Raw genomic sequence first — 20221 nt, 5'->3', positions numbered from 1 at the left:
GTGTGTGTGTGTGTGTGTGTGTGTTTCAAGACAGGGTCTCACTCTGTCACTCAGCACCCAGGCTAGAGTACAGTGGCATGATCAGAGCTCACTGTGGCCTCGAACTCCTGGGCTCAGACAAGTCTTCCATCTCAGCCTCCCAAGTAGCTAGAACCACAAGTGCACATCACCACACCTGGCTAATTTTTATTTTATTTATTTTTTTTATTTTTATTTTTATTTTATTTATTTATTTTTTTTGAGATGGAGTCTCGCTCTGTTGCCCAGGCTAGAGTGCAGTGGTGCAATCTCAGCTCACTGCAACATCCCCCTCCCAGGTTCAAACGAATCTCCTGCCTCAGCCTCCCGAGTAGCTGGGATTACAGGCATGCACCACCACGCCCAGCTAATTTTTGAATTTTTAGTAGAGATGGGGTTTTACTATATTGGCCAGGCTGATCTTGAACTCCTGACCTCAGGTGATCCTCCCACCTTGGCCTCTCAAAGTGCTGGGATTACAGGCGTGAGCCGCCATGCCCGGCCCCCAGTTGGTAAAATTTTAATAATTAGCTTACTAACTAGTTTAAGCACATATTTGCAAGATATAAGACGTCTTGGACATACAGCTTTCTCAAAAGTATAGCATGTTTTTTTGGTTGAGAGTTTTATCCACTACAAAATCCAGGTGATTCGTTCTCAATTTGGAGAGTGGGAAGTCCACCGCCCTGAGGCTTGACTTTGCAGAAGTTTCCAGTAATGACACTGCTTCTCATTTTCCTTCCCAGTGCTCGGCCTCGTTCTCCCCATGTGGGCCATAGCCCTCATTTCCTTTGGTGTCGCCCTTCTGTTCGCTTTTTTTGTGTGGCTCTTCGTGTGTCCGTGGATGCGGAGGAAAATAACAGGTATGGGCTTTTTGATTCTTCTAATTTACAGAAATGCTCCTGATTCCCAAAACCTCACATGTAACATGCCATGATCCTTACTAATGGAGGAAACAGAAGTGTGGGTGACTCCAGAACATACCCCATCCTCTGTCTCTCCGTTCCTGAGTGCTTTCTGGCTCAGATGTTTTCTTGATAAGTTGTAACCCAGGTGGGCAGCAAGGTCCCAGTTGCCATGAGTAACTGGCAGTTAACTGTGCAGTCCAGTTCTGCCAGCCTGTGGCAAAACATTAGCCTTCATAGAAATGCAAATTAACTCCACAAGGAGATTTTGTTTCCCACTCACAAGAATGGCTAACAGTACAAAGTTCCCACAATTCCATATGTGGGTGAAGAAGTGAAATAATTGGAACTCTCCCAGGTTTATGCTGAAATGTAAAATGGTGCAACCACTTTGGAAGTTAGGTTTGCAATTTCTTTATAAAGTTAACCTTACACTTACCATGTGGGCCAGTAATTTCACTCCTAGCTATTTATCCAAAGAAATGAAAACGTGTTCATAAAAAGACTTGTATACAAATCTTTTCGTCATAATAGCCCAAAGTGGAAACAACCCATGTGTTGGTCAGCAGGCAAATGGGTAACCAAATTGAGTAAATTCATGTGATGGATGACCACACAGCAATAGAGAGAATGAACTGCTTGGGACCTGATGGCTGAAGGCATCCTACAGCCGTGATACTGAGCAGAAGCCCATGATCCGGAAGAGCACCTATTCTGCATGCTGGCATTTTTCATAACATTTCCATAAATTTTCATTTAAAAGTTTTATGGATCTTTCCATTAAATTTAAGAATAGGGAAAATTCATCTATAGCAACAGAAAGCACTGATCGCCTGGGATGGGTGGGGGTTGGAGAAGGCAGCTCAGGAACTTATCAGGGATATGAAATGTCTTTGTTTTCATCGGGGAAGGGGTTTAGGGTGTGCCCACTTGCAACAGGTCATCACCTGGATGCTTAAAATGTATGCATTTTTGGCCGGGCATGGTGGCTTACACCTGTAATCCCAGCACTTTGGGAGGCCGAGGCAGGTGGATCACCTGAGGTCAGGAGTTCATTGGTCAGGAGACCAGCCTGACCAACAAGGTAAATAAAACCCTGTCTCTACTAAAAATACAAAAATTAGCCGGGCCCTGGTGGCAGGTGCCTATAGTCCCAGCTACTCAGGAGGCTGAGACAGGAGAATTGCTTGAACCCAGAAGGCGGAGGTTGCAGTGAGCCAAGATCACACCACTGCACTCCAGCCTGGGCGACAGAGCGAGACTCCGTCTCAAAAACAAAAAAAAGTATGCGTTTTATTATATATATATATATATATAAAACCTATAATAATAATTGTATTATTATAGTACTGTAATAATTATACTGTGGTATAATACAATTATTATACTATATGATAACTGTATAGTGTAATATACAATATAGTACTCTATAGTACTATAATAATTGTATTATTGTAGTTATAGTAATTATAACAACATAAATAAACGAAACAATAAAAATAAAACTCATGTTATTAAAAGGAAAACCGTTTTTAAAAAGAAGAAGAATATGGCTTAGGAAGTCAGCCAGGGCTGTTTTCCTATTCCCAATTCCCTATATTTGAATTTCAAGCCTTGAAGCCACATACTTTTTACAAAACTCTCAAAAAACAGGTATTTACATTTGGTCTCAGCATGTACCATAGGGTCACATTTCGGTATGGATATATCTGCATTTGGAAATTCACTTTTCGAAGAAAACCAAAATACATGAGACAAAGCATGCTCCTGAATTGGAAGACAGTATAGTAGAGATGCCAGTTCTTAGATTCATCTCTAGACTTTAGACCATTTAAATAGAAATCCCAGCGGGATATTTTGTAGATTTAGACAAGCCACTTTTAAAGTTCATGTAGAAAGTCAAAGAAACTAGATGAGCTGGAACAATTTTGGAAAAGAAAAAAGTTGGAGGATTCATATTAATCTGACTTCACGACTTATTATGAAGCCACGAGGCAGTGTGGAATTAGGGAAGAGAGAGACACATAGATTAATGGAACAAGAATAGAGTCTAGAAATAGACCCACACTAATGTGGCAAATGGATTTTAAACAAAGGTACAGAAACAGTTCAATGGAGAAAGGACAGTCTTTCAACAAATGGTTTTGGAACACTTGACATCCATATGCCAAAATGAGAACCTTAACCTAAACCTTATTTTAAAAATTAACTTAAAATGCATCATAGATCTAAATATAAAATTTAAAAAACAATAAGACTTTTAGGAAAAAAAAAATAAGGAAAAACTTTTGTGACCTTGGGTTGAGAAAGAGTTTTTAGATATGACACCAAAAACATGTTCTATAAAAGAACAAGTTGGGCCAGGCATGGTGGCTCATGCCTGTAATCCCAGAACTTTGGGAGGCTGAGGCAGGCAGATCACCTGAGGTCAGGAGTTCGAGACCAGCCTGGCCAACATGGAGAAACCCTGTCTCTATTAAAAATACAAAATTAGCCAAGTGTGGTGGCTCATGCCTGTAATCCCAGCTACTTGGGAGGCTGGGGCAGGAGAATTGCTTGAACCTGGGTGGCGGAGGTTGCAGTGAGCCGAGATTGTGCCATTGCACTCTACCTTGGGCAACAAGAGCAAAACTCCATCTCAAAAAAAAAAAAAAAAAAAGGACAACTTGATAAATTGTACTTCATCAAAATTTGAAACTATCACTCTATGAGAAGCACCGGGAACAGAATGGGAGAAAATGTTCGCAAATCCCGTAACTACAAAGGACTTGTATTCAAAAAATAAAAATAAATTTTAGAAAACAAATAATTACAAAATGAGCAAATAGGCCAGGCGCAGTGGCACACGACTATAATCCCAGCAGTATGGGAGGCCGAGGCGGGCGGATCACAAGGTCAGGAGATTGAGACCATCTTGGCCAACATGGTGAAACGCTGTCTCTACTAAAAATACAAAAATTAGCTGGACGTGGTGGCACATGCTTGTAATCCCAGCTACTCAGGAGGCTGAGGCAGGAGAATCGCTTGAACCGTGGAGTCAGAGGTTGCAGTGATTCGAGATTGCGCCGAAGCACTTCAGCCTGGTGACAGAGTAAGACTCTGTCTCAAAAAAACAAACAAAAAAACAAAATAGGCCGGGCACGGTGGCTCGTGCCTGTAATCCCAGCACTTTGGGAGGCCGAGGTGGGCGGATCACGAGGTCAGGATTTCGAGACAAGCCTGGCCAACATGGCGAAACCCCATCTCTACTAAATATACAAAATTAGTCAGGTATGGTGGCAGGCGCCTCTAATCCCAGCTACTCAGGAGGCTGAGGCAGGTGAATCACTTGAATCTGGGAGGCGGAGGTTGCAGTGAGTGGAGATCACGCTAGTGCACTCCAGCGCACTCTAGCCTGGGCAAAAAGAGTGAAACTCCATCTCAAAAGAAAAAAAAAGAGCAAAATATTTGAATAGACACTTCACCAAAGAAGATAGATGGGGCCAGACACACAGTGGCTCACGCCTGTAGTCCCAACACTTTGGGAGGCCGAGGCGAGCAGTTCACGAGGTCAAGAAATCGAGACCATCCTGGCCAACATGGTGAAACCCTATCTCTACTAAAAATACAAAAATTAGCTGGGCGTGGTGGCACGCACCTGTAGTCCCAGGTACTTGGGAGGCTGAGGCAGGAGAATCGCTTGAACGCGTGAGGCGGAGGTCGCAGTGAGCTGAGATAGCATCACTGCACTCCAGCCTGGGTGACAGAGTGAGATTCCGTCTCAAAAATAAATAAATAAATAAATAATGAAAAATACTGACAGTACTAAATGTTGTCAGTATTTAGAAGAATGAAGAGCAACTGGAACCTCGTACATTGCTGGTGGGAATGTCAAATGGTACAGGGAAACTGTTTGGCAGCTTCTTATATGGCTAACACTTGCCATAAATATACTCTTAACCACTCCTAGATATTTCCCTAGAAAAATGAAAACTTAAATTCACACAGAAATCTGCACGTGAATGTTTATAGCACCTTTATATGCAATCTCCAAAAACCCACATTATCCACAGAATAAATAAACTGTGGTGCCTTTGTACATTTGAATACTACTCAGCAATTAAAAGGAACAAATTATTGATCCATGTAACAATGTGGATGGATTTCAAAGGCATTATGCTGAGTAGAAAAAGCCAGTCTCAAAAATCGCATATTTTATTATTTTATTTATGTGACTTTCTGAAAAAGGCAATTTTTCAGAAATTGAAATTTCTGATTCTGAGGTTAGCTTCAAGAAAACAGAAGGCCAGTCTGGATGGCTATAGATTTACAGAACGTTAGCGCTAGAGGGAACTGTGGTATTCGGATCTAACCCTTTTTTGTTGTTGTTTTTGGATATGATAACTCAGGCCCTAAATTTCCATCTGTTCCTCAATTGCTGAATTTTCTAGCTAGAGTGTTCCAGGTAATTAATTGAACTTTTGACTTTCTTTTCTTTCTTTTTTTTTTTTTTTGAGACAGAATCTCACTCTGTCACCCAGGCTGGAGTGCAGTGGCACAATCTTGTCTCACTGCTAACTCTGCCTCCCGGGTTTAAGAGATTCTCCTGCCTCAGCCTCCCAAGTAGCTGGAATTACAGGCACCCGCCACCACACCCGGCTAATTTTTATATTTTTAGTAGAGACAGGGTTTCACCATATTATCCAGGCTCGTCTCAAACTCCTGACCTGGTGATCCACCTGCTTCGGCCTCCCAAAGTGCTGGGATTACAGGTGTGAGCCACCACACCTGGCCTCAACTTCATTTTCTCTATCTAGCTATAACTTTTTTTTGTTTCCAAAATCAGTGCTAAAGCATAAAGATATAGATTCACTTTTTAATATTCATGTTTCAATAATAAGAACTCTCTTCCAGAATGTTCAGTATGGCTTTGTTTTCTTTAGGCAAATTACAAAAAGAAGGTGCTTTATCACGAGTATCTGACGAAAGCCTCAGTAAAGTTCAGGAAGCAGAGTCCCCAGTATTTAAAGAGCTACCAGGTGCCAAGGCTAATGATGACAGCACCATCCCGCTCACGGGAGCAGCAGGGGAGACGTCGGGGACCTCGGAAGGTACTTCTGCGGGCAGCCACCCTCGGGCTGCATACGGTAAGATGTGCCTGGAGAGCCTGGGGCCTGGCTGTGGGCAATCTGGTTTTAATGCACAAAAGGATCCCCCGGTTTTATAATTTGAGAAAACCCAGAAGCTAGGGAGGCTTCAGGAAACCATTCTATAGTCAGCAGAGCAGGCTCACTCTTGTCCTGTGATTTCTTCTAAGAGCTGTTTATAGTCTCACCAGAGGTGCTGGGGCCACTCACTGTATGTCTGTGCTGCACCCACTCAGCTACATATGCAGATCTCCATGCCCCAGGAGTTACCGAATTGCTGAACGTTGGTTAACCCAGCTTACTATGGAAGATGCAAAGAGAAAGCTAAATTTGTAACCAAGGAGGTGGTCACAGAATCACAGAAACCTTAGAAAATGTCCAGACCGGCCAGGTGCAGTGGCTCACGCCTATAATCCCAGCACTTTGGGAGGCCGAGGTGGGTGGATCACCTGAGGTCAGGAGTTCAAGACCAGCCTGACCAACATGGTGAAACCCTGTCTCGACTAAAAATACAAAAATTAGCTGGGCATGGTGGCGGGTGCCTGTAATCCCTGCTACTCAGGAGGCTGAGGCAGGAGAATCACTTGAACCTGGGAGGCGGAGATTGCAGTGAGTGAAATTGCACCATTGCACTCCAGCCTGGGCAACAGAGCGAGACTCCATCTCAAAAAAGAAAAGAAAAGAAAACATCCAGACCATTCAGTGTCCTTTAGACTCTCAATGTTTGTGGGCAGTGCTAGGGGAACACAGCTTCACCGAAGCCTGCCCCGGTGGCTGCCACCTCTGCAAGGTGGGTTCTGGCACCTGCCTGCCACAGGTGCAGTCTCAGATGTGGCCCAGAGAAAGCAAATTCATTTTGCCTGACTATCTCAGATACTGCCTTTGACATTCATGGCTGACCTTTTAAGATGCACCTAAAAAATTAGCCTGGATGATGGTGCACACCTGTAGTCCCAGATGCTTGGGAGGCTCAGGCCGGAGAATGACTTGAGCCCAGGAGTTGGAGTGAGCTATGATTGCACCACTGCACTCCAGCCTGGGTGACAGAGCTGAGACCCTGTCTCTAAAAACCAAAACAAAACAGAAGCACTTGGAATATCTACCTCACATGAAGTGGATTTTGTCTCATGAATGAAGTTTCTCTAAGATGAGTTTCTTAAAAAGATTCTCCTTGTGTTGGTTTCTAGAAACAAAAAATGTGCCAAGTGCCATAGTAATTTCTGGAAGACACTTTTTAGCAGAACTTAAGATGTTTTGAAAATACCACATTGTTAGTTTTGCCCTTTTGTTGTATGTTTCCACGTGTTTTTTTTTGTTTTGTTTCTGTTTTTTTTTTAGTGGTAACCATATTACATGTCCTTTATGGCCAACTTAAGAAAGTATATGTTAATAAGTCATCCCCAGCCTTCCAGAGATAAGTGCCATGAAATAGTAGGGAGTGTTTCCTTCGCTTGTATTCAAAAGGCTGGGGCTGGGCACGTTGGCTCACACCTGTAATCAGAACACTTTAGGAGGCCAAGGCGGGCAGATCACGAGATTAGGAGCTTGAGACCATCCTGGCCAACATGGTGAAACCCCGTCTCTACTAAAAATACAAAAAAAGTTAGCTGGGCATGGTGTCGCACTTGTAGTCCCAGCTACTCAGGAGGCTGAGGGAGGAGAATCGCTTGAACCCGGGAGGCGAAGGTTGCAGTGAGCCGAGATCGCGCCATTGTACTCCACCCTGAGGACAGAGCGAGGCTCCGTCTCAAAAAAAAAAGAAAAAAAAAAAAAAAAGACTGGAAAATGAGACCTTCTCTAACCCTTTTCAGGAAGAGCACTGTCCATGACCCATGGCTCCGTGAAATCGCCCGTCTCCAATGGCACCTTCGGCTTCGATGGCCACACCAGGAGCGATGGTCATGTGTACCACACCGTGCACAAAGACTCGGGGCTCTACAAAGACTTGCTGCACAAAATCCACATCGACAGGGGCCCCGAGGATAAGCCGGCCCAGGAAAGCAACTACCGGCTGCTGCGCCGTAACAACAGTTACACCTGCTACACCGCAGCCATCTGTGGGCTGCCAGTGCACGCCACCTTCCGAGCAGCGGACTCATCGGCCCCAGAGGACAGTGAGAAGCTGGTGGGCGACACCGTGTCCTACTCCAAGAAGAGGCTGCGCTACGACAGCTACTCGAGCTACTGTAACGCGGTGGCAGAGGCGGAGATCGAGGCGGAGGAGGGCGGCGTGGAGATGAAGCTGGCGTCGGAGCTGGCCGACCCTGACCAGCCACGAGAGGACCCTGCGGAGGAGGAGAAGGAGGAGAAGGACGCGCCCGAGGTTCACCTCCTGTTCCATTTCCTGCAGGTCCTCACTGCCTGTTTCGGGTCCTTTGCTCACGGCGGCAATGACGTGAGGTGGGTGCTTTCATTCATTCATTCAACAAGGGTCCTTGAGGCTCCGCCAGGGGCCACCGCTGTGCGGGTGCTGGGATCCAGCAGTGAACGGCACCGATGGAAGCCCCTGCCCGGGATAGGGGTGCGCAGCCGGTGGACAGACCCATAAGTCAGCATTGCGTGCGGGACAGCGAACAGTGTTAACAGGAAAGTAAGGTAGATAGACACGGGGCAGGAGCCGCCTGGATGGCAGTGTGACCTGGGCTGCCCGGGGAAGGGCTGGCCAGTGACGGAGGTGCGGGGCGGCCACGTGGCGTCAGCAGGAAGGAAAACGGCAGGTGCAGTCTTGAGGCGGGCACGCACCTGTGTTCTCCAGGACGAGCTAGGAGGTCGCCGGTCTGCAGGTCGTGGATGTAGAGCACTTGGCCAATGGACACAGGAAGGAAGGCCTCACCTCGCGAGGGGAGCCGTGGAGCTGTGAGCAGGGTCCACACAGGGCACATTTGACAGGGGCCACACAGGGCACTTTTGACAGGGGCACTGGCTTTGGACGACAGCCTGGATGCAGATGTGAGAGAAGAAGGAAAGAGGCAGCTACCAAGATTGGAGCCGTGGCCTTGGCAAAGGCGAGAGTGGAGCTGCCGTCTGTTAGGGATGACCGAGGCCCTGGATGCAGCCAGGGCGCGATGCTGCTGTTGAGGCTGAGCAGGCAGCGGCGGTGTACGCCCGAGTTCAGGACAGGCCAGGCTGGGTGCAGAGCAGGTAACATGGGTGGAGGAGCGCTGGGGCAGCGAGGCAGGCAGGCGGGAGGCAGAGTGCACGGACCGAGGAAACAGCCAGAAGGTGTGATGAACCAGGACGCTAGGAGAACTTCCTAGGAGGTGATTTAATTTTAATTTTTTTTTAAGACGGAGTCTCACTCTGTTCCCCAGGCTGGAGTGCAGTGGCGCGATCTCAGCTCACTGCAACCTCCTCCTCCCAAGTTCAAGTGATTCTCTTGTCTCAGCCTTCCCAAGCAGCTGGGACTACAGGCTCCTGCCACCCGGCCCGGCTAATTTTTCTATTTCTAGTAGAGACGGGGTTTCCCATGTTGGCCAGGCTGGTCTCAAACTCCTGACCTCAGGTGATCCGCCCACCTCAGCTTCCCAAAGTGCTGGGATTACAGGTGTGAGCCACCATGCCCGGCCATCCTTCAGTGACATCTTCAACCCCAGTGAGAAGGCTCCGTCCCACTTGTGGGCCCTAGTTCTCCCCACTGCATGATGCAGCCACTGGAGCTGCCGCCCGAGCCTGCAGGTCACTTCACATGGTAATGTCGCAGGCATCCTGCCAATGAGTGTGTAGGGACGGGCGGATATGACCCTCCAACCTTGACCCCACCCACCCCACCTGCCCCACCCCACGCCCAAGCCTGGTGTGTAGGAAGCAGGGCGGCCTCCTGGGGCCCGGGAGCCCCAAGTTTGGGTCTCCGCTGTCGTCGTCCAGCTGTGTAACCCCTAGACAAGGCATGTGCTTTTCTGAAGTCCCCATTTCCCAATCTGTAAAATGGGGAAAAATGAGTCGCAACCTCCCAGGCTTCCCCTGTAACGTGCTCAGGATGGTGCTCCCCACTCGCTCGGATTCCGTCCATTTCTGCTCATGCCATCACAGTCATGGTGAGCCCACTGACGTTTCAGGGGACTGTGCCGTTGTCATCTTCTGTCACAGTCAGTGACTCCCCGTGGGCTACGCACACCGCCTCCCCACGTGCAGCTGCATCTCTGCTCTTCGTAAAAGAAGTCTCGCTGCAGGCGAACCTGGGCATCTTATGTTCTGCTCAGCATCACATGGGCGTTTCTGTGGTATTTTATTTGATATTTTCTTGGAGACAGCATGCTCTGTCCTATGTTAGTAACTTTTTGTCTGCCCCCACACCGTCCCACTTCCTCCTCCTCATCAAGCATTCTTTATGGAAGGCCTGGTACTGGCAGAGTGCTAGGAACTGGGTCCTCGTCCATTAGAAGTTTAAACGCCAGTTAGGGAGATGAGAAAAACATATCCATGGAAAAGTAACAACACACTCTCTCACATTCACACACTCAGATGCACTCACACACGCACACTCACACATGGACTCATGCACATTCACACACACACACACACCGTGTTTCATTTCAAAGGAAGCATCTAGGCAGTGGCTGCTCGGGATGACTGTAGAATTGAGAGCAGTTGCTTGCAGCGTGGGGACTATCCTGGGGCTTTGGAGCAGGGAGGGCGTCTGGTGAAAGCACCATTCTAGAAGTCATCTGAGTGAGAAGAGGCGTCCATGCATTCAGCATGAGGTTGAGCCCCGAGACCTCAGCACTGAGCTGCCATGGCCTATCCCGCCCTGTCTCTAACACCCCTCTGAGCCAGGGGCGGGTGTCTCTCAGAGATGGGATCTGATGCTTAGGGTCACACAGCGAGACCAAAGCCAAATTGGAATCCAGTTTCAGTGACTCAGTGACACCCAGTCTACACAGCTGGCTCAAGGAGGAGACAAGAGCTTGCAGTGAGCTGGGACCATGCCGCTGCACTCCAGCCTAGGTGACAGAGTGAGACTCTGTCTCAAAAAAAATTTAATTTAATAGGCCAGGCGCGGTGGCTCACGCCTATAATCTCAACACTTCGGGAGGCCGAGGGGGGTGGATCACCTGAGATCGGGCGTTCAAGACCAGCCTGGACAACATGGTGAAACCCCACCTCTACTAAAAATACAAAAATTAGCTGGGCCTGGTGGTGGGCACTTGTGGTCCCAGCTACTCAGGAAGCTGAGGCACGAGAATCACTTGAACCCAGGAGGCAGAGGTTGCGGTGAGCTGAGATTGTACCACTGCACTCCAGCCTGGGCAACAGAGGGAGACTCTGTCTCAAAAATAATAATAATAAATTACACACCTATTAGGATGGCTACCACTTAAAAAAAAATAGTAACGTGTTGTCAAGGATGTAGAGAAATTGTAACCCTGTGCACTGTTAATGGGGGGTGTAAAATGGTGTAACCACTATGGAAAACAGGATGGAGGCTCCTCAAAAAATTAAACAGACCTCCCCTATGGCCCAGCACTCTTGCTTCTGGGTATACATACAGAAGAATTGAAAGCAGAGTCTCAAAGAGATATTTGTATCCCATGTTCAAAGCACTGCCATTTGCAATAGGCAAAAGGGGAGAACAATTCAGATGTCCACTGACAGGTGAATGGAAACAAATTATGTCCATGCATACGGTGGAATATTATTTAGCCTTAAAAAAGGAAGTCCCGTCACCTGCTGTAATACGGATGAACCTGGAGGACATTAGGCTAAGTGAAATAAATCATCACAGAAAGATAAATACTACTCATGCCTATAATCCCAGCACTTTGGGAGGCTGAGGCGGGCGGATCATGAGGTCAGGAGATCAAGACCATCCTGACTAACACAGTGAAACCCCATCTGTACTAAAAATACAAAGAATTAGCCAGGCGTGGTGGCACGTGCCTGTAGTTCCAGCTACTCAGGAGGCTGAGGCAGGAGAATCGCTTAAACCCAGGAGGTGGATATTGCAGTGAGCCGAGGTCACATCACTGCACTTCAGCCTGGGCGACCAAGCAAGACTCCGTCTCAAAAAAAAAGATAAATACTCTATGATCCCACTTCTATGAGCTGTCTACAGCAGTTAAATTCCTAGAACTAGAAAGTAGGATGGTGGTTGCCATTAGCTGCGGGGCGGGGCAGTGGGAATTTGTTTAAAGAGTGCAGAGTTTCACATTTGCAAGATGAACAAGTTCTGGAGATCTGTTTCACAACAATGTAAATATACTTACCACTGCTGAACTATAAATAAGAATGATTACGATGGTAAATTTTATGTTATGCTTTTTACCAAAATTTTTTAAAAAAATCATTTTGACCATGAATAGATTATATAGGTGAACCTCAAATACACCAAGTTGAGCTATGCTCAAGACAAAAGTCACCGTGTACAGAATACCTGGGAGACACTGTGGGTTCCGTTCCAGACCACTACAATAAAACAAGTTTCACAATATCCATGAAGTTTTTGGTGTCCCAGTACATAGAAAAGTTACGTTTCTGTAATAGTATACCGTAGTCTATTAAATGTGTCTAAAAAACAGTGTACGTACCTTAATTTGAAAATACTTTATTGCTAAAAAATAATGCTAGCAACCCTGTGAACATTCAGCCAATCATTATTTTGCTGATGGAAGGTCTGGGCCTTGATGTTGATGTCTGCTGACTCATCAGGGTGGTGGTGATTAAAGGTTGGGGTGGCTGTGGCCATTTCTTAAATTAAGACAACAATGAAATTTGCTGCATCAATTAACTCTTCCTTCCACAAAAGATTTCTTTGTAGCATGTAATGCAGTTTGATAACATTTTACCCACCGTAGAATTTCTTTCAAAATTGGAGTCAATCCCCTCACACCCAGCCTCTGCTCTGACAACTAAGTTTGTGGAATATTCTAAATCCTTTGTTGTCATCTCAACAATGTTCACAACATCTTCACCAGAAGTAGATTTCATCTCAAGAAACTTTCTTTGCTCATCCATAAGAAGCACCTCCTCATCTGTCCAAGTTCTGTCATGAGATTGCAGCAGTTCAGTCACATCGCCAGGCTCCACTTCTAGTTCTCTTGCTATTTCCACCACATCTGCAGTGGCTTCCTTCATTTAAGTTTTGAATCCCTCATCTGTGAGAGTTGGTATCAACTTCTTCCAAACTCCTGTTAATGTTGGTATTTGCACTTCCTCCCATGAATCACAAATGTTCTAATGGCATCTAGAATGGGGGATCCTTTCCAGAAGGTTTCAGTGGACTCCCTAGACCCATCAGAGGAATCACTATCTATAGCAGCTCTAGCCCTACAAGTTATTTCTTAAGTAATAAGACTTGAAAGTCAAATTGCTCTTTGATCCATGGGCAGCAGAACGGATGCTGTTGTTTGCAGACAGGAAAACAACATTCATCTCCTTGCATATCTCCATCAGAGCTCTCTGGTGACCAAGTGCATTGTCAATGAGCAGTAATATTTTGAAATATTAACATTTTTTTCTGAGCAGTAGGTCTCAACAGTGGGCTGAAAATATTCAGTAAACCATGCTGTAAACAGATGTGCTTTGTTGTTCCATTTCTAGAGCACAGGCAGAGTAGATTTAGCATCATTCCTAAGAGCAATAGGAGTTTTGGAATGGTAAGTGAACATGGGCTTCAACTAAAGTTACCAGCTGCATTAGCCTCTGAGAAGAGAGTCAGCCTGTCCTTTGAAGCTTTGAAGCCAGGCATTGCCTTTTCTCTGGCTATGGAAGTCCTAGCTGGCATCTTCTTCCAATAGAAGACTCTTCTACATTGAAGATCTATTGTTAGTGTAGCCACCTTCATCAATGATCTTAGCTGGATCTTCTGGAGAACTCGCTGCAGCTTCTCCATCAGCACTTGCTGCTTCACCTTGTATGCTATGAGGATGGCTTCTTAAACCTCCAGAACCAACCTCTGCTAGCTTCCAGCTCTTCTTTAGCTTCCTGACTTCTCTCAGCCTTCACAGAATTGAAGAGAACTAGGGCCTTGCTCTGGATTAGGCTTTGACTTAAGGGAATGTTGTGGCTGGTTTGGTCTTCTATCCAGACCACTCAGACTCTCCATATCGGCACTAAGGCTCTTTTGCTTTCTTATTATTCATGTGTTCATTGGAGTAGCACTTTAAATTTTCTTCAAGAAGTTTTCCCTTTGCATTCACAGCTTGGCTAACTGGCCCAAGAGGCCTAGTTTTTGGCCTATCTCCGATTTTGACATGCCTTCCTCACTAAGCTTAATCATTTCTAGTTTTTGATTTAAACTGAGAGACACGCAACACTTCCTTTCAGTTGAACACTTAGAGGGCACTGTAGGGTAATTTATCGGCTTAATTTCAATATAGCAGTATCTCAGGAAATAGGCTGGAGGAGAGGGAGAAAGACAAGGGAGTGGCCGGTCAGTGGAGCAGGGAGAACACACACAGCATTTATCAGTGAAGCTCACCATCTCATATGGGAACAGTTCATGGCACCCCAAAACAATTATAATAGTAACATAAAAGATCACTTATCACAGATCACCATAACAGATATGATAATAATGAAAAATTTGGGAATACTGTGAGAATTACCAAAATGTGACACAGAGACCATGACGTGAGCACATACTGCTGGAAAATTGCACCAGCGGACTTGCTTGGTGCGGGGGTGCCACAAGCCTCAAATTCATAAAAAACATCATATCTGAAGGCCGGGTGCAGTGGCTCACACCTGTAATCCCAACACTTTGGGAGGCCAAGGTGGGCAGATCACAAGGTCAGGGGTTCGAGACCAGCCTGGCCAACATGGTGAAACCCCATCTCTACTAAAAATATAAAAATTAGCTGGGTGTGGTGGCCCACAGCTGTAGTCTCAATTACTCAGGAGGCTGAGGCAAGAGAATCGCTTGAACTGGGGAGGCGGAGGTTGCAGTGAGCCAAGATCACACCACTGCACTCAAGCCTGGGCAACAGAGCAAGACTCCGTCTCAAAAAAAAAAAAAAAGAAAAAAAAACATCATATCTGTGGAGTGTGATAAAGTGAAGCACAATAAAATAAAGTCACCTGTATCATGTACAGTGCTACTTGCATATATAGTTAATCTTTTCTCTCTTTATTTTTCCCAGTAATGCCATCGGTCCCCTGGTAGCCTTGTGGCTGATTTACAAACAAGGCGGGGTAATGCAAGAAGCAGCTACACCCGTCTGGCTGCTGTTTTATGGAGGAGTTGGAATCTGCACAGGCCTCTGGGTCTGGGGGAGAAGAGTGATCCAGACCATGGGGAAGGACCTCACTCCCATCACGCCGTCCAGGTAAGCCTGGGCTGGTGGACGGGCGGGGCAGGTCTTGTCATCCGAGGCCTGGGTAGAGCTTCCCGGCTGTGTCTAAACGGCCTGCTCGGCACCAGCAGTCGGCAGCGGGTCACAGGGAGGAGGAGACAGTGGGCAAGAATGGCCCCACCTAGCATGCCACCTATCCTTGCCCTCCCTCACTGTGCCCGGCCCCCAGCCACAGGGTCCCTGAGATGAGGAGTGGGAAGGGCAGACAAGCAGGGGTAGTGGAGCAGAGCAGGCAGGGAGGAGAGGAGAAGCTCACCCTCAGCCAGCACGGGGGCCAAAGGCAGGTGGGCAGGGAGGGCACAGACTTAAACAGGTCCCTGGGCTGGCCTTTCCTGAAAGTTCTCTGGCCACCCTACCTCTCAGCAACCACCCTGCTGGGGTTACTTTCCTCTTGCTCTGCAGACAGGGAGGCACCCCCTGCCATTGTGGGTGAGCTCTGAAGGCTTTAAATGTGGTCTCTCAACTGCATAGCCTTCAGCTGCATCAGGGGTTAAAGGAACTTCCAGAACTTTCCGAACATGACCAAAATTTGGAGCCACCTGTGGTGGGAAATCTGTCTTTTTAAAACATGTGGGAGGTTTCCTTTTCCTACAGGCTCTGGGAGTTTCAGGAAGGATCCAAAGGCAGCCGGGGTGGGGAGGACCAGAACCCAGGTTTCATCACGCAGCTCTGCCCCGCATCTGCAGAGAAAGCTAAAATAGCTCCAGTGAGCCTCCTATATACACACAGACTTAAAATTTCTAATTTTAAGTTCTCACTTGAAATTCATTTCAATAAAAGATAGTCTAGAAGATTGATTTGAAGAAAAATTCGTAATCCAAGAAAAATACACTCTTTTGTAATTAGTGCACATTTTTTAAATGAGAGCATAGTTTTTCCTTTGCATTTTAGAAATGACTGATTTACTATCTTACTGCACAGCAGGAATGTCTGGCCCAGTTACTGCAGTGTGTGGTCTTTGAAAACGTATCAGAAGGCCAGGCTGCTGGGGGCCCGTGCACAGGAAAATGCAGCCTTGGTGGGAATCGCTGTGTTGAGCAGCGGCCTCTTGTTCTGTTAAAATTGATCTTGCCCAGTCAGCAGTCGGCAGTCACCCCAGAGAATGTTCTGGCGAGCCTCTAGCACCCACGGGGTGTCAGGGAGGCTGATACAGAGGGCACCCGTGACGTGTCTCATGCTCCCCCCGCAGCGGCTTCACGATCGAGCTGGCCTCAGCCTTCACGGTGGTGATCGCCTCCAACATCGGGCTTCCAGTTAGCACCACGCACTGTAAGGTAGGCCCCTTCTAGCCGGGAGCCCTTCCCCAGGCCACTGGGACGGTTCCAGGGCCACCGGAGCGCATGCAGGGGAAGCTGTAGGGCTCTGTAGATGGTTGTGCAAAATGCAGCTCCAGGTTATCCGGGACCTTGTATTCCTCCATCTGCCCGCTCCACCGTCCTCCTCTCGGCAGGATGACACTATCTGTCGTTCAGACCTGGCTTTTCCAAGGCAGAATGCTAGGGCTGGCCTGCCTGGGAATGGCCTGCCTGGGACTGGCCTGCTATCCTCCCACTGTTTCCATGGTGGAGTTTGATTGGCGTCCTGTGTGCGCTGAGCATACCTGCAGGCTCACTTGGGAGCCTGCCACTTGGTCCAGCCATTGAGGGGACTGGGGGTTGACAGTGTTAGAAATTAACAAAAATCATCTCTGTGGAATTGTAGGACACGGTTGTTTCTGGTTTTGTTCCTTATATGATGTTCAAAGTGACTATATTGCCATAAATTCCCCACGAGGGGTAATTGCTGATACTGACCCTGTGGAGTGCTCTGAAACCTGCAGCTGGATAAGAGAGGGCTGCTGGTCATGGTGTGGAAAGTTGGAGCTGCAGAGAGGAGCCCTGAAGACCAGTGAAGACGAAACAGGCTCCGGGAATTCCAGGGAGTGATCCACAGGTGGCCAGGGTGGGGAGGACCAGAACCCAGGTGGGGAGGACCAGAGCCCCGTCTCATCACCCAACTCTGCCCAGTATCTGCAGATACTTCTAAAATAGCTCCGGCAAGTCTCTGTATACAGGCAAACTCACCAGTCTCAACAAAGCAAAAGTCACTTTGAGATTTTTCCTAGGTTCATTCATTTGTATTATTCAAGAAAAACTAATTGGCATTTGCTGCTTGGGGGCAGAGCTCTCGGCACCAGGAGGAATATATGAGCCCTCATAACAGACACAGCCACCCACGTTCATATTTACTCACAATTTTAAGATTCCAGCCAGTATGTTTAAAAGAAAACTCCAAGCAAAGGCAAGTGGCTTCATGCTTCAAACACCCAGGTCAGGTAGCCCTCACAAGAGTATCTGGAGTGGCCCAGCAGCGTGTTTCAAAGCTGGGGCTCCGCGCATGAAGAATCAGCCTCAGTGGAAAGAGTTTGTTTTTTTCTTTTTTGCTACCATATACAGAAATACTTCAATTTCCACAAAGTTTCTGTATACAAATCCCCCCACTTACTGATCATCACCGTGCTCAACACCACACGCATGGCGCACCGTTCCCTCTCCACAGCAAGCCTGTGGGGGCGGAAATGTCACTCCCAGTCCACAGGTGAGGAGACTGGGTTCCCTCAGAGCTGGGCCACTTCCCACGTGCACATGGCCACATGTGATAGATCCAGGATTCAGATCTTCGCCTCAGGCCACACACCTTCTCATTCAGGTCCCCATCAGCACCATCGTGGTGCCTGACCATGGCCAAGGTGCCTGGGGCAAGTACTCCACTGGCAGTCTCCCCAAGAACTTTCCCCAGCTTCATAGATGAGGAAACGGAGGCAGAGGAAAGTTAAGTAACGTGCCCGAGATTACACAGCCAGGGAGCAGCCCAGCTGAGGCGCCCACATGGACGGCATGGCCAGTGTCCTCCCCGGCTCCGCCTGGCAAGCATGAGGGAGGAAGGCAGGAAGAGGTGCAGGTGCACCCGCCGCCCATTCATTGTGAGTTTCCTAATGTGGGTTATTTAAAACTTACCAGAGAAGCACATATTCATTGAAATATTTCAAACAATGCAAGACTATAAGGAATGAAAAGTGACATCTTCCCCGGACTCCACGTCACTTCCATTCACTGTGGTGTGTGGAGCGTGGAGGAGACGCATGTCGCTAAATACATTCTTTTCCAAGGACACTGGGCTTGTGACTTTTCTATAGGCATCAGTTGTCTTTTGGAATGCTTTTAAACAGAGGTAATGCCATCTTTTTAATGATTAACCTACATTTAAGCAAGACTGCCGAAGGCAGACTCTTCTACACCAGTTGAAATAGCTTTTCTTGTTTTTTTGTGTTTTTTTTGGAGATGGAGTCTCACTCTCATCCAGGCTGGAGTGCAATGGCATGGTCCCAGCTCACCACAGCCTCCGCCTCCTGAGTTCAAGCAGTTCTCCTGCCTCAGCCTCCGGGTAGCTGAGATTACAGGCGTGCGCCACCACACCCAGCTAATTTTTGTATTTTTAGTAGAGACGTGGCTTCACTGTGTTGGCAAGGCTGGTCTCGAACTCCTGACCTCAGGTGATCTGCCTGCCTTGGCCTCTCAAAGTGCTGGGATTACAGGCGTGAGCCACCGCACCTGGCCTGAAAGAGCTTTTGAAAAACCAGCACAGGTTTGGTTCTTCCAGGTTGGTGCCACTTAGCTAACTGTATGAGCAGTCTAATCCGTTTGGATGTATACTGTATACAGTGTTGGAACAGATAGTACTGATTTTGCTAATAACACTAAACTCTAGAATACAGTTTATAGGAATAGATGAAAAGTATAAAATGCTTATTTAAAAAGCCAAACTCTTAAATTATCTATATGTGTGATTTCCCCAATACTGTATCGATATATATACTATAATGATGTGTGACTAAGACATTTACATCCAGTTTGTACAGGACCTTAGTGAATAGATGTATATGTTATCATTATCCTAAAATACCTGTACAAAGTACATGATAAGGTTTTTTTTTGAGATGGAGTCTCGCTCTGTCACCCAGGCTGGAGTGCAGTGGCGTGATCTCGGCTCACTGCAAGCTCTGCCTCGTGGGTTCATGCCATTCTCCTGCCTCAGCCTCCTGAGTAGCTGGGACTACAGGCGCCCCCCACCACGCTACTTTTTCATATTTTTTAGTAGAGACGGGGTTTCACCATGTTAGCCAGGATGGTCCCGATCTCCTGACCTCGTGATGCGCCTGCCTCAGCCTCCCAAAGTGCTGGGATTACAGACATGAGCCACCGTGCCCAGCCAGTTTTGTTTCCTTTGAGCTGGTGATGAGTAGTATTAGGATAGCTTGTTGGCACTTAAAGCAGGTCTCCCTGAATGGGACTGCAGCGGGGTGCCATCTGTAAAATAGACAAGACAGCTCACAACTTGGATCTGAGTCAGTTTGTCTGATACCATTGATCGTGGACTTCTGGGCAAAGCCCAGAGCTATTCCCTGTGAGCACTAAGGACAGAGTCTCAGCTCTCAGGAACTTGCAGTTGGAGAGCAAATGGTTCTCATCAGAGTCCAAATAATAGAAGTACTGAGAAGAGTTCACAGTTGTCATTACCCCATAACACTTATTCTCTCATATCACATATTTCCCCTGCACACAACAGTCCCCAAATGGCAAATGTGGGATGAACTATGAGAGCCGTGGGATGGCGTGAAGAATGGGGCCCTCTGTGAGTGAGGCTGTGAATCTGGAAACATTCAAAGGGTATTGATGTCCACATAGAGTCATAGTTGAATTGCATCAGTTTTCAGGATAATTATCCTGTGTTTGATTTTTAAGTTTCTTGCTTAGAGCCATCTAATAGAAAGTAGGGAAAAGTTGGGGACTTGGCAGGAAATAAGATGGAAACTTTTTTTTTTTTTTTTTTTTTTTTTTTTTTT

General features: G+C 47.0%; 1 protein-coding gene across 7 annotated transcripts in view; it reads left to right on the top strand.

Annotated features, from left to right (window-relative positions):
- The window catches only part of SLC20A2 (solute carrier family 20 member 2), a 123975-nt gene that overhangs the window by 93010 nt on the left and 10744 nt on the right, over positions 1-20221 (top strand). For all 7 annotated transcript variants that reach the window (XM_032143780.2, XM_032143777.2, XM_032143781.2 and 4 more), the window contains 5 exons: positions 765-881; positions 5846-6049; positions 7861-8449; positions 15127-15312; positions 16529-16613. In XM_032143780.2, the coding sequence (XP_031999671.1) occupies positions 765-881; positions 5846-6049; positions 7861-8449; positions 15127-15312; positions 16529-16613 (1181 nt within the window). The remainder of the gene's footprint in view (positions 1-764; positions 882-5845; positions 6050-7860; positions 8450-15126; positions 15313-16528; positions 16614-20221) is intronic.

This window comes from Hylobates moloch, unplaced genomic scaffold (genome assembly GCF_009828535.3).
Source record: "Hylobates moloch isolate HMO894 unplaced genomic scaffold, HMol_V3 SCAFFOLD_22, whole genome shotgun sequence".
NCBI lineage: Eukaryota > Metazoa > Chordata > Mammalia > Primates > Hylobatidae > Hylobates > Hylobates moloch.
Note: the sequence above shows the minus strand (reverse complement) of the source record. Positions and strands in the feature narration are given on the sequence as shown.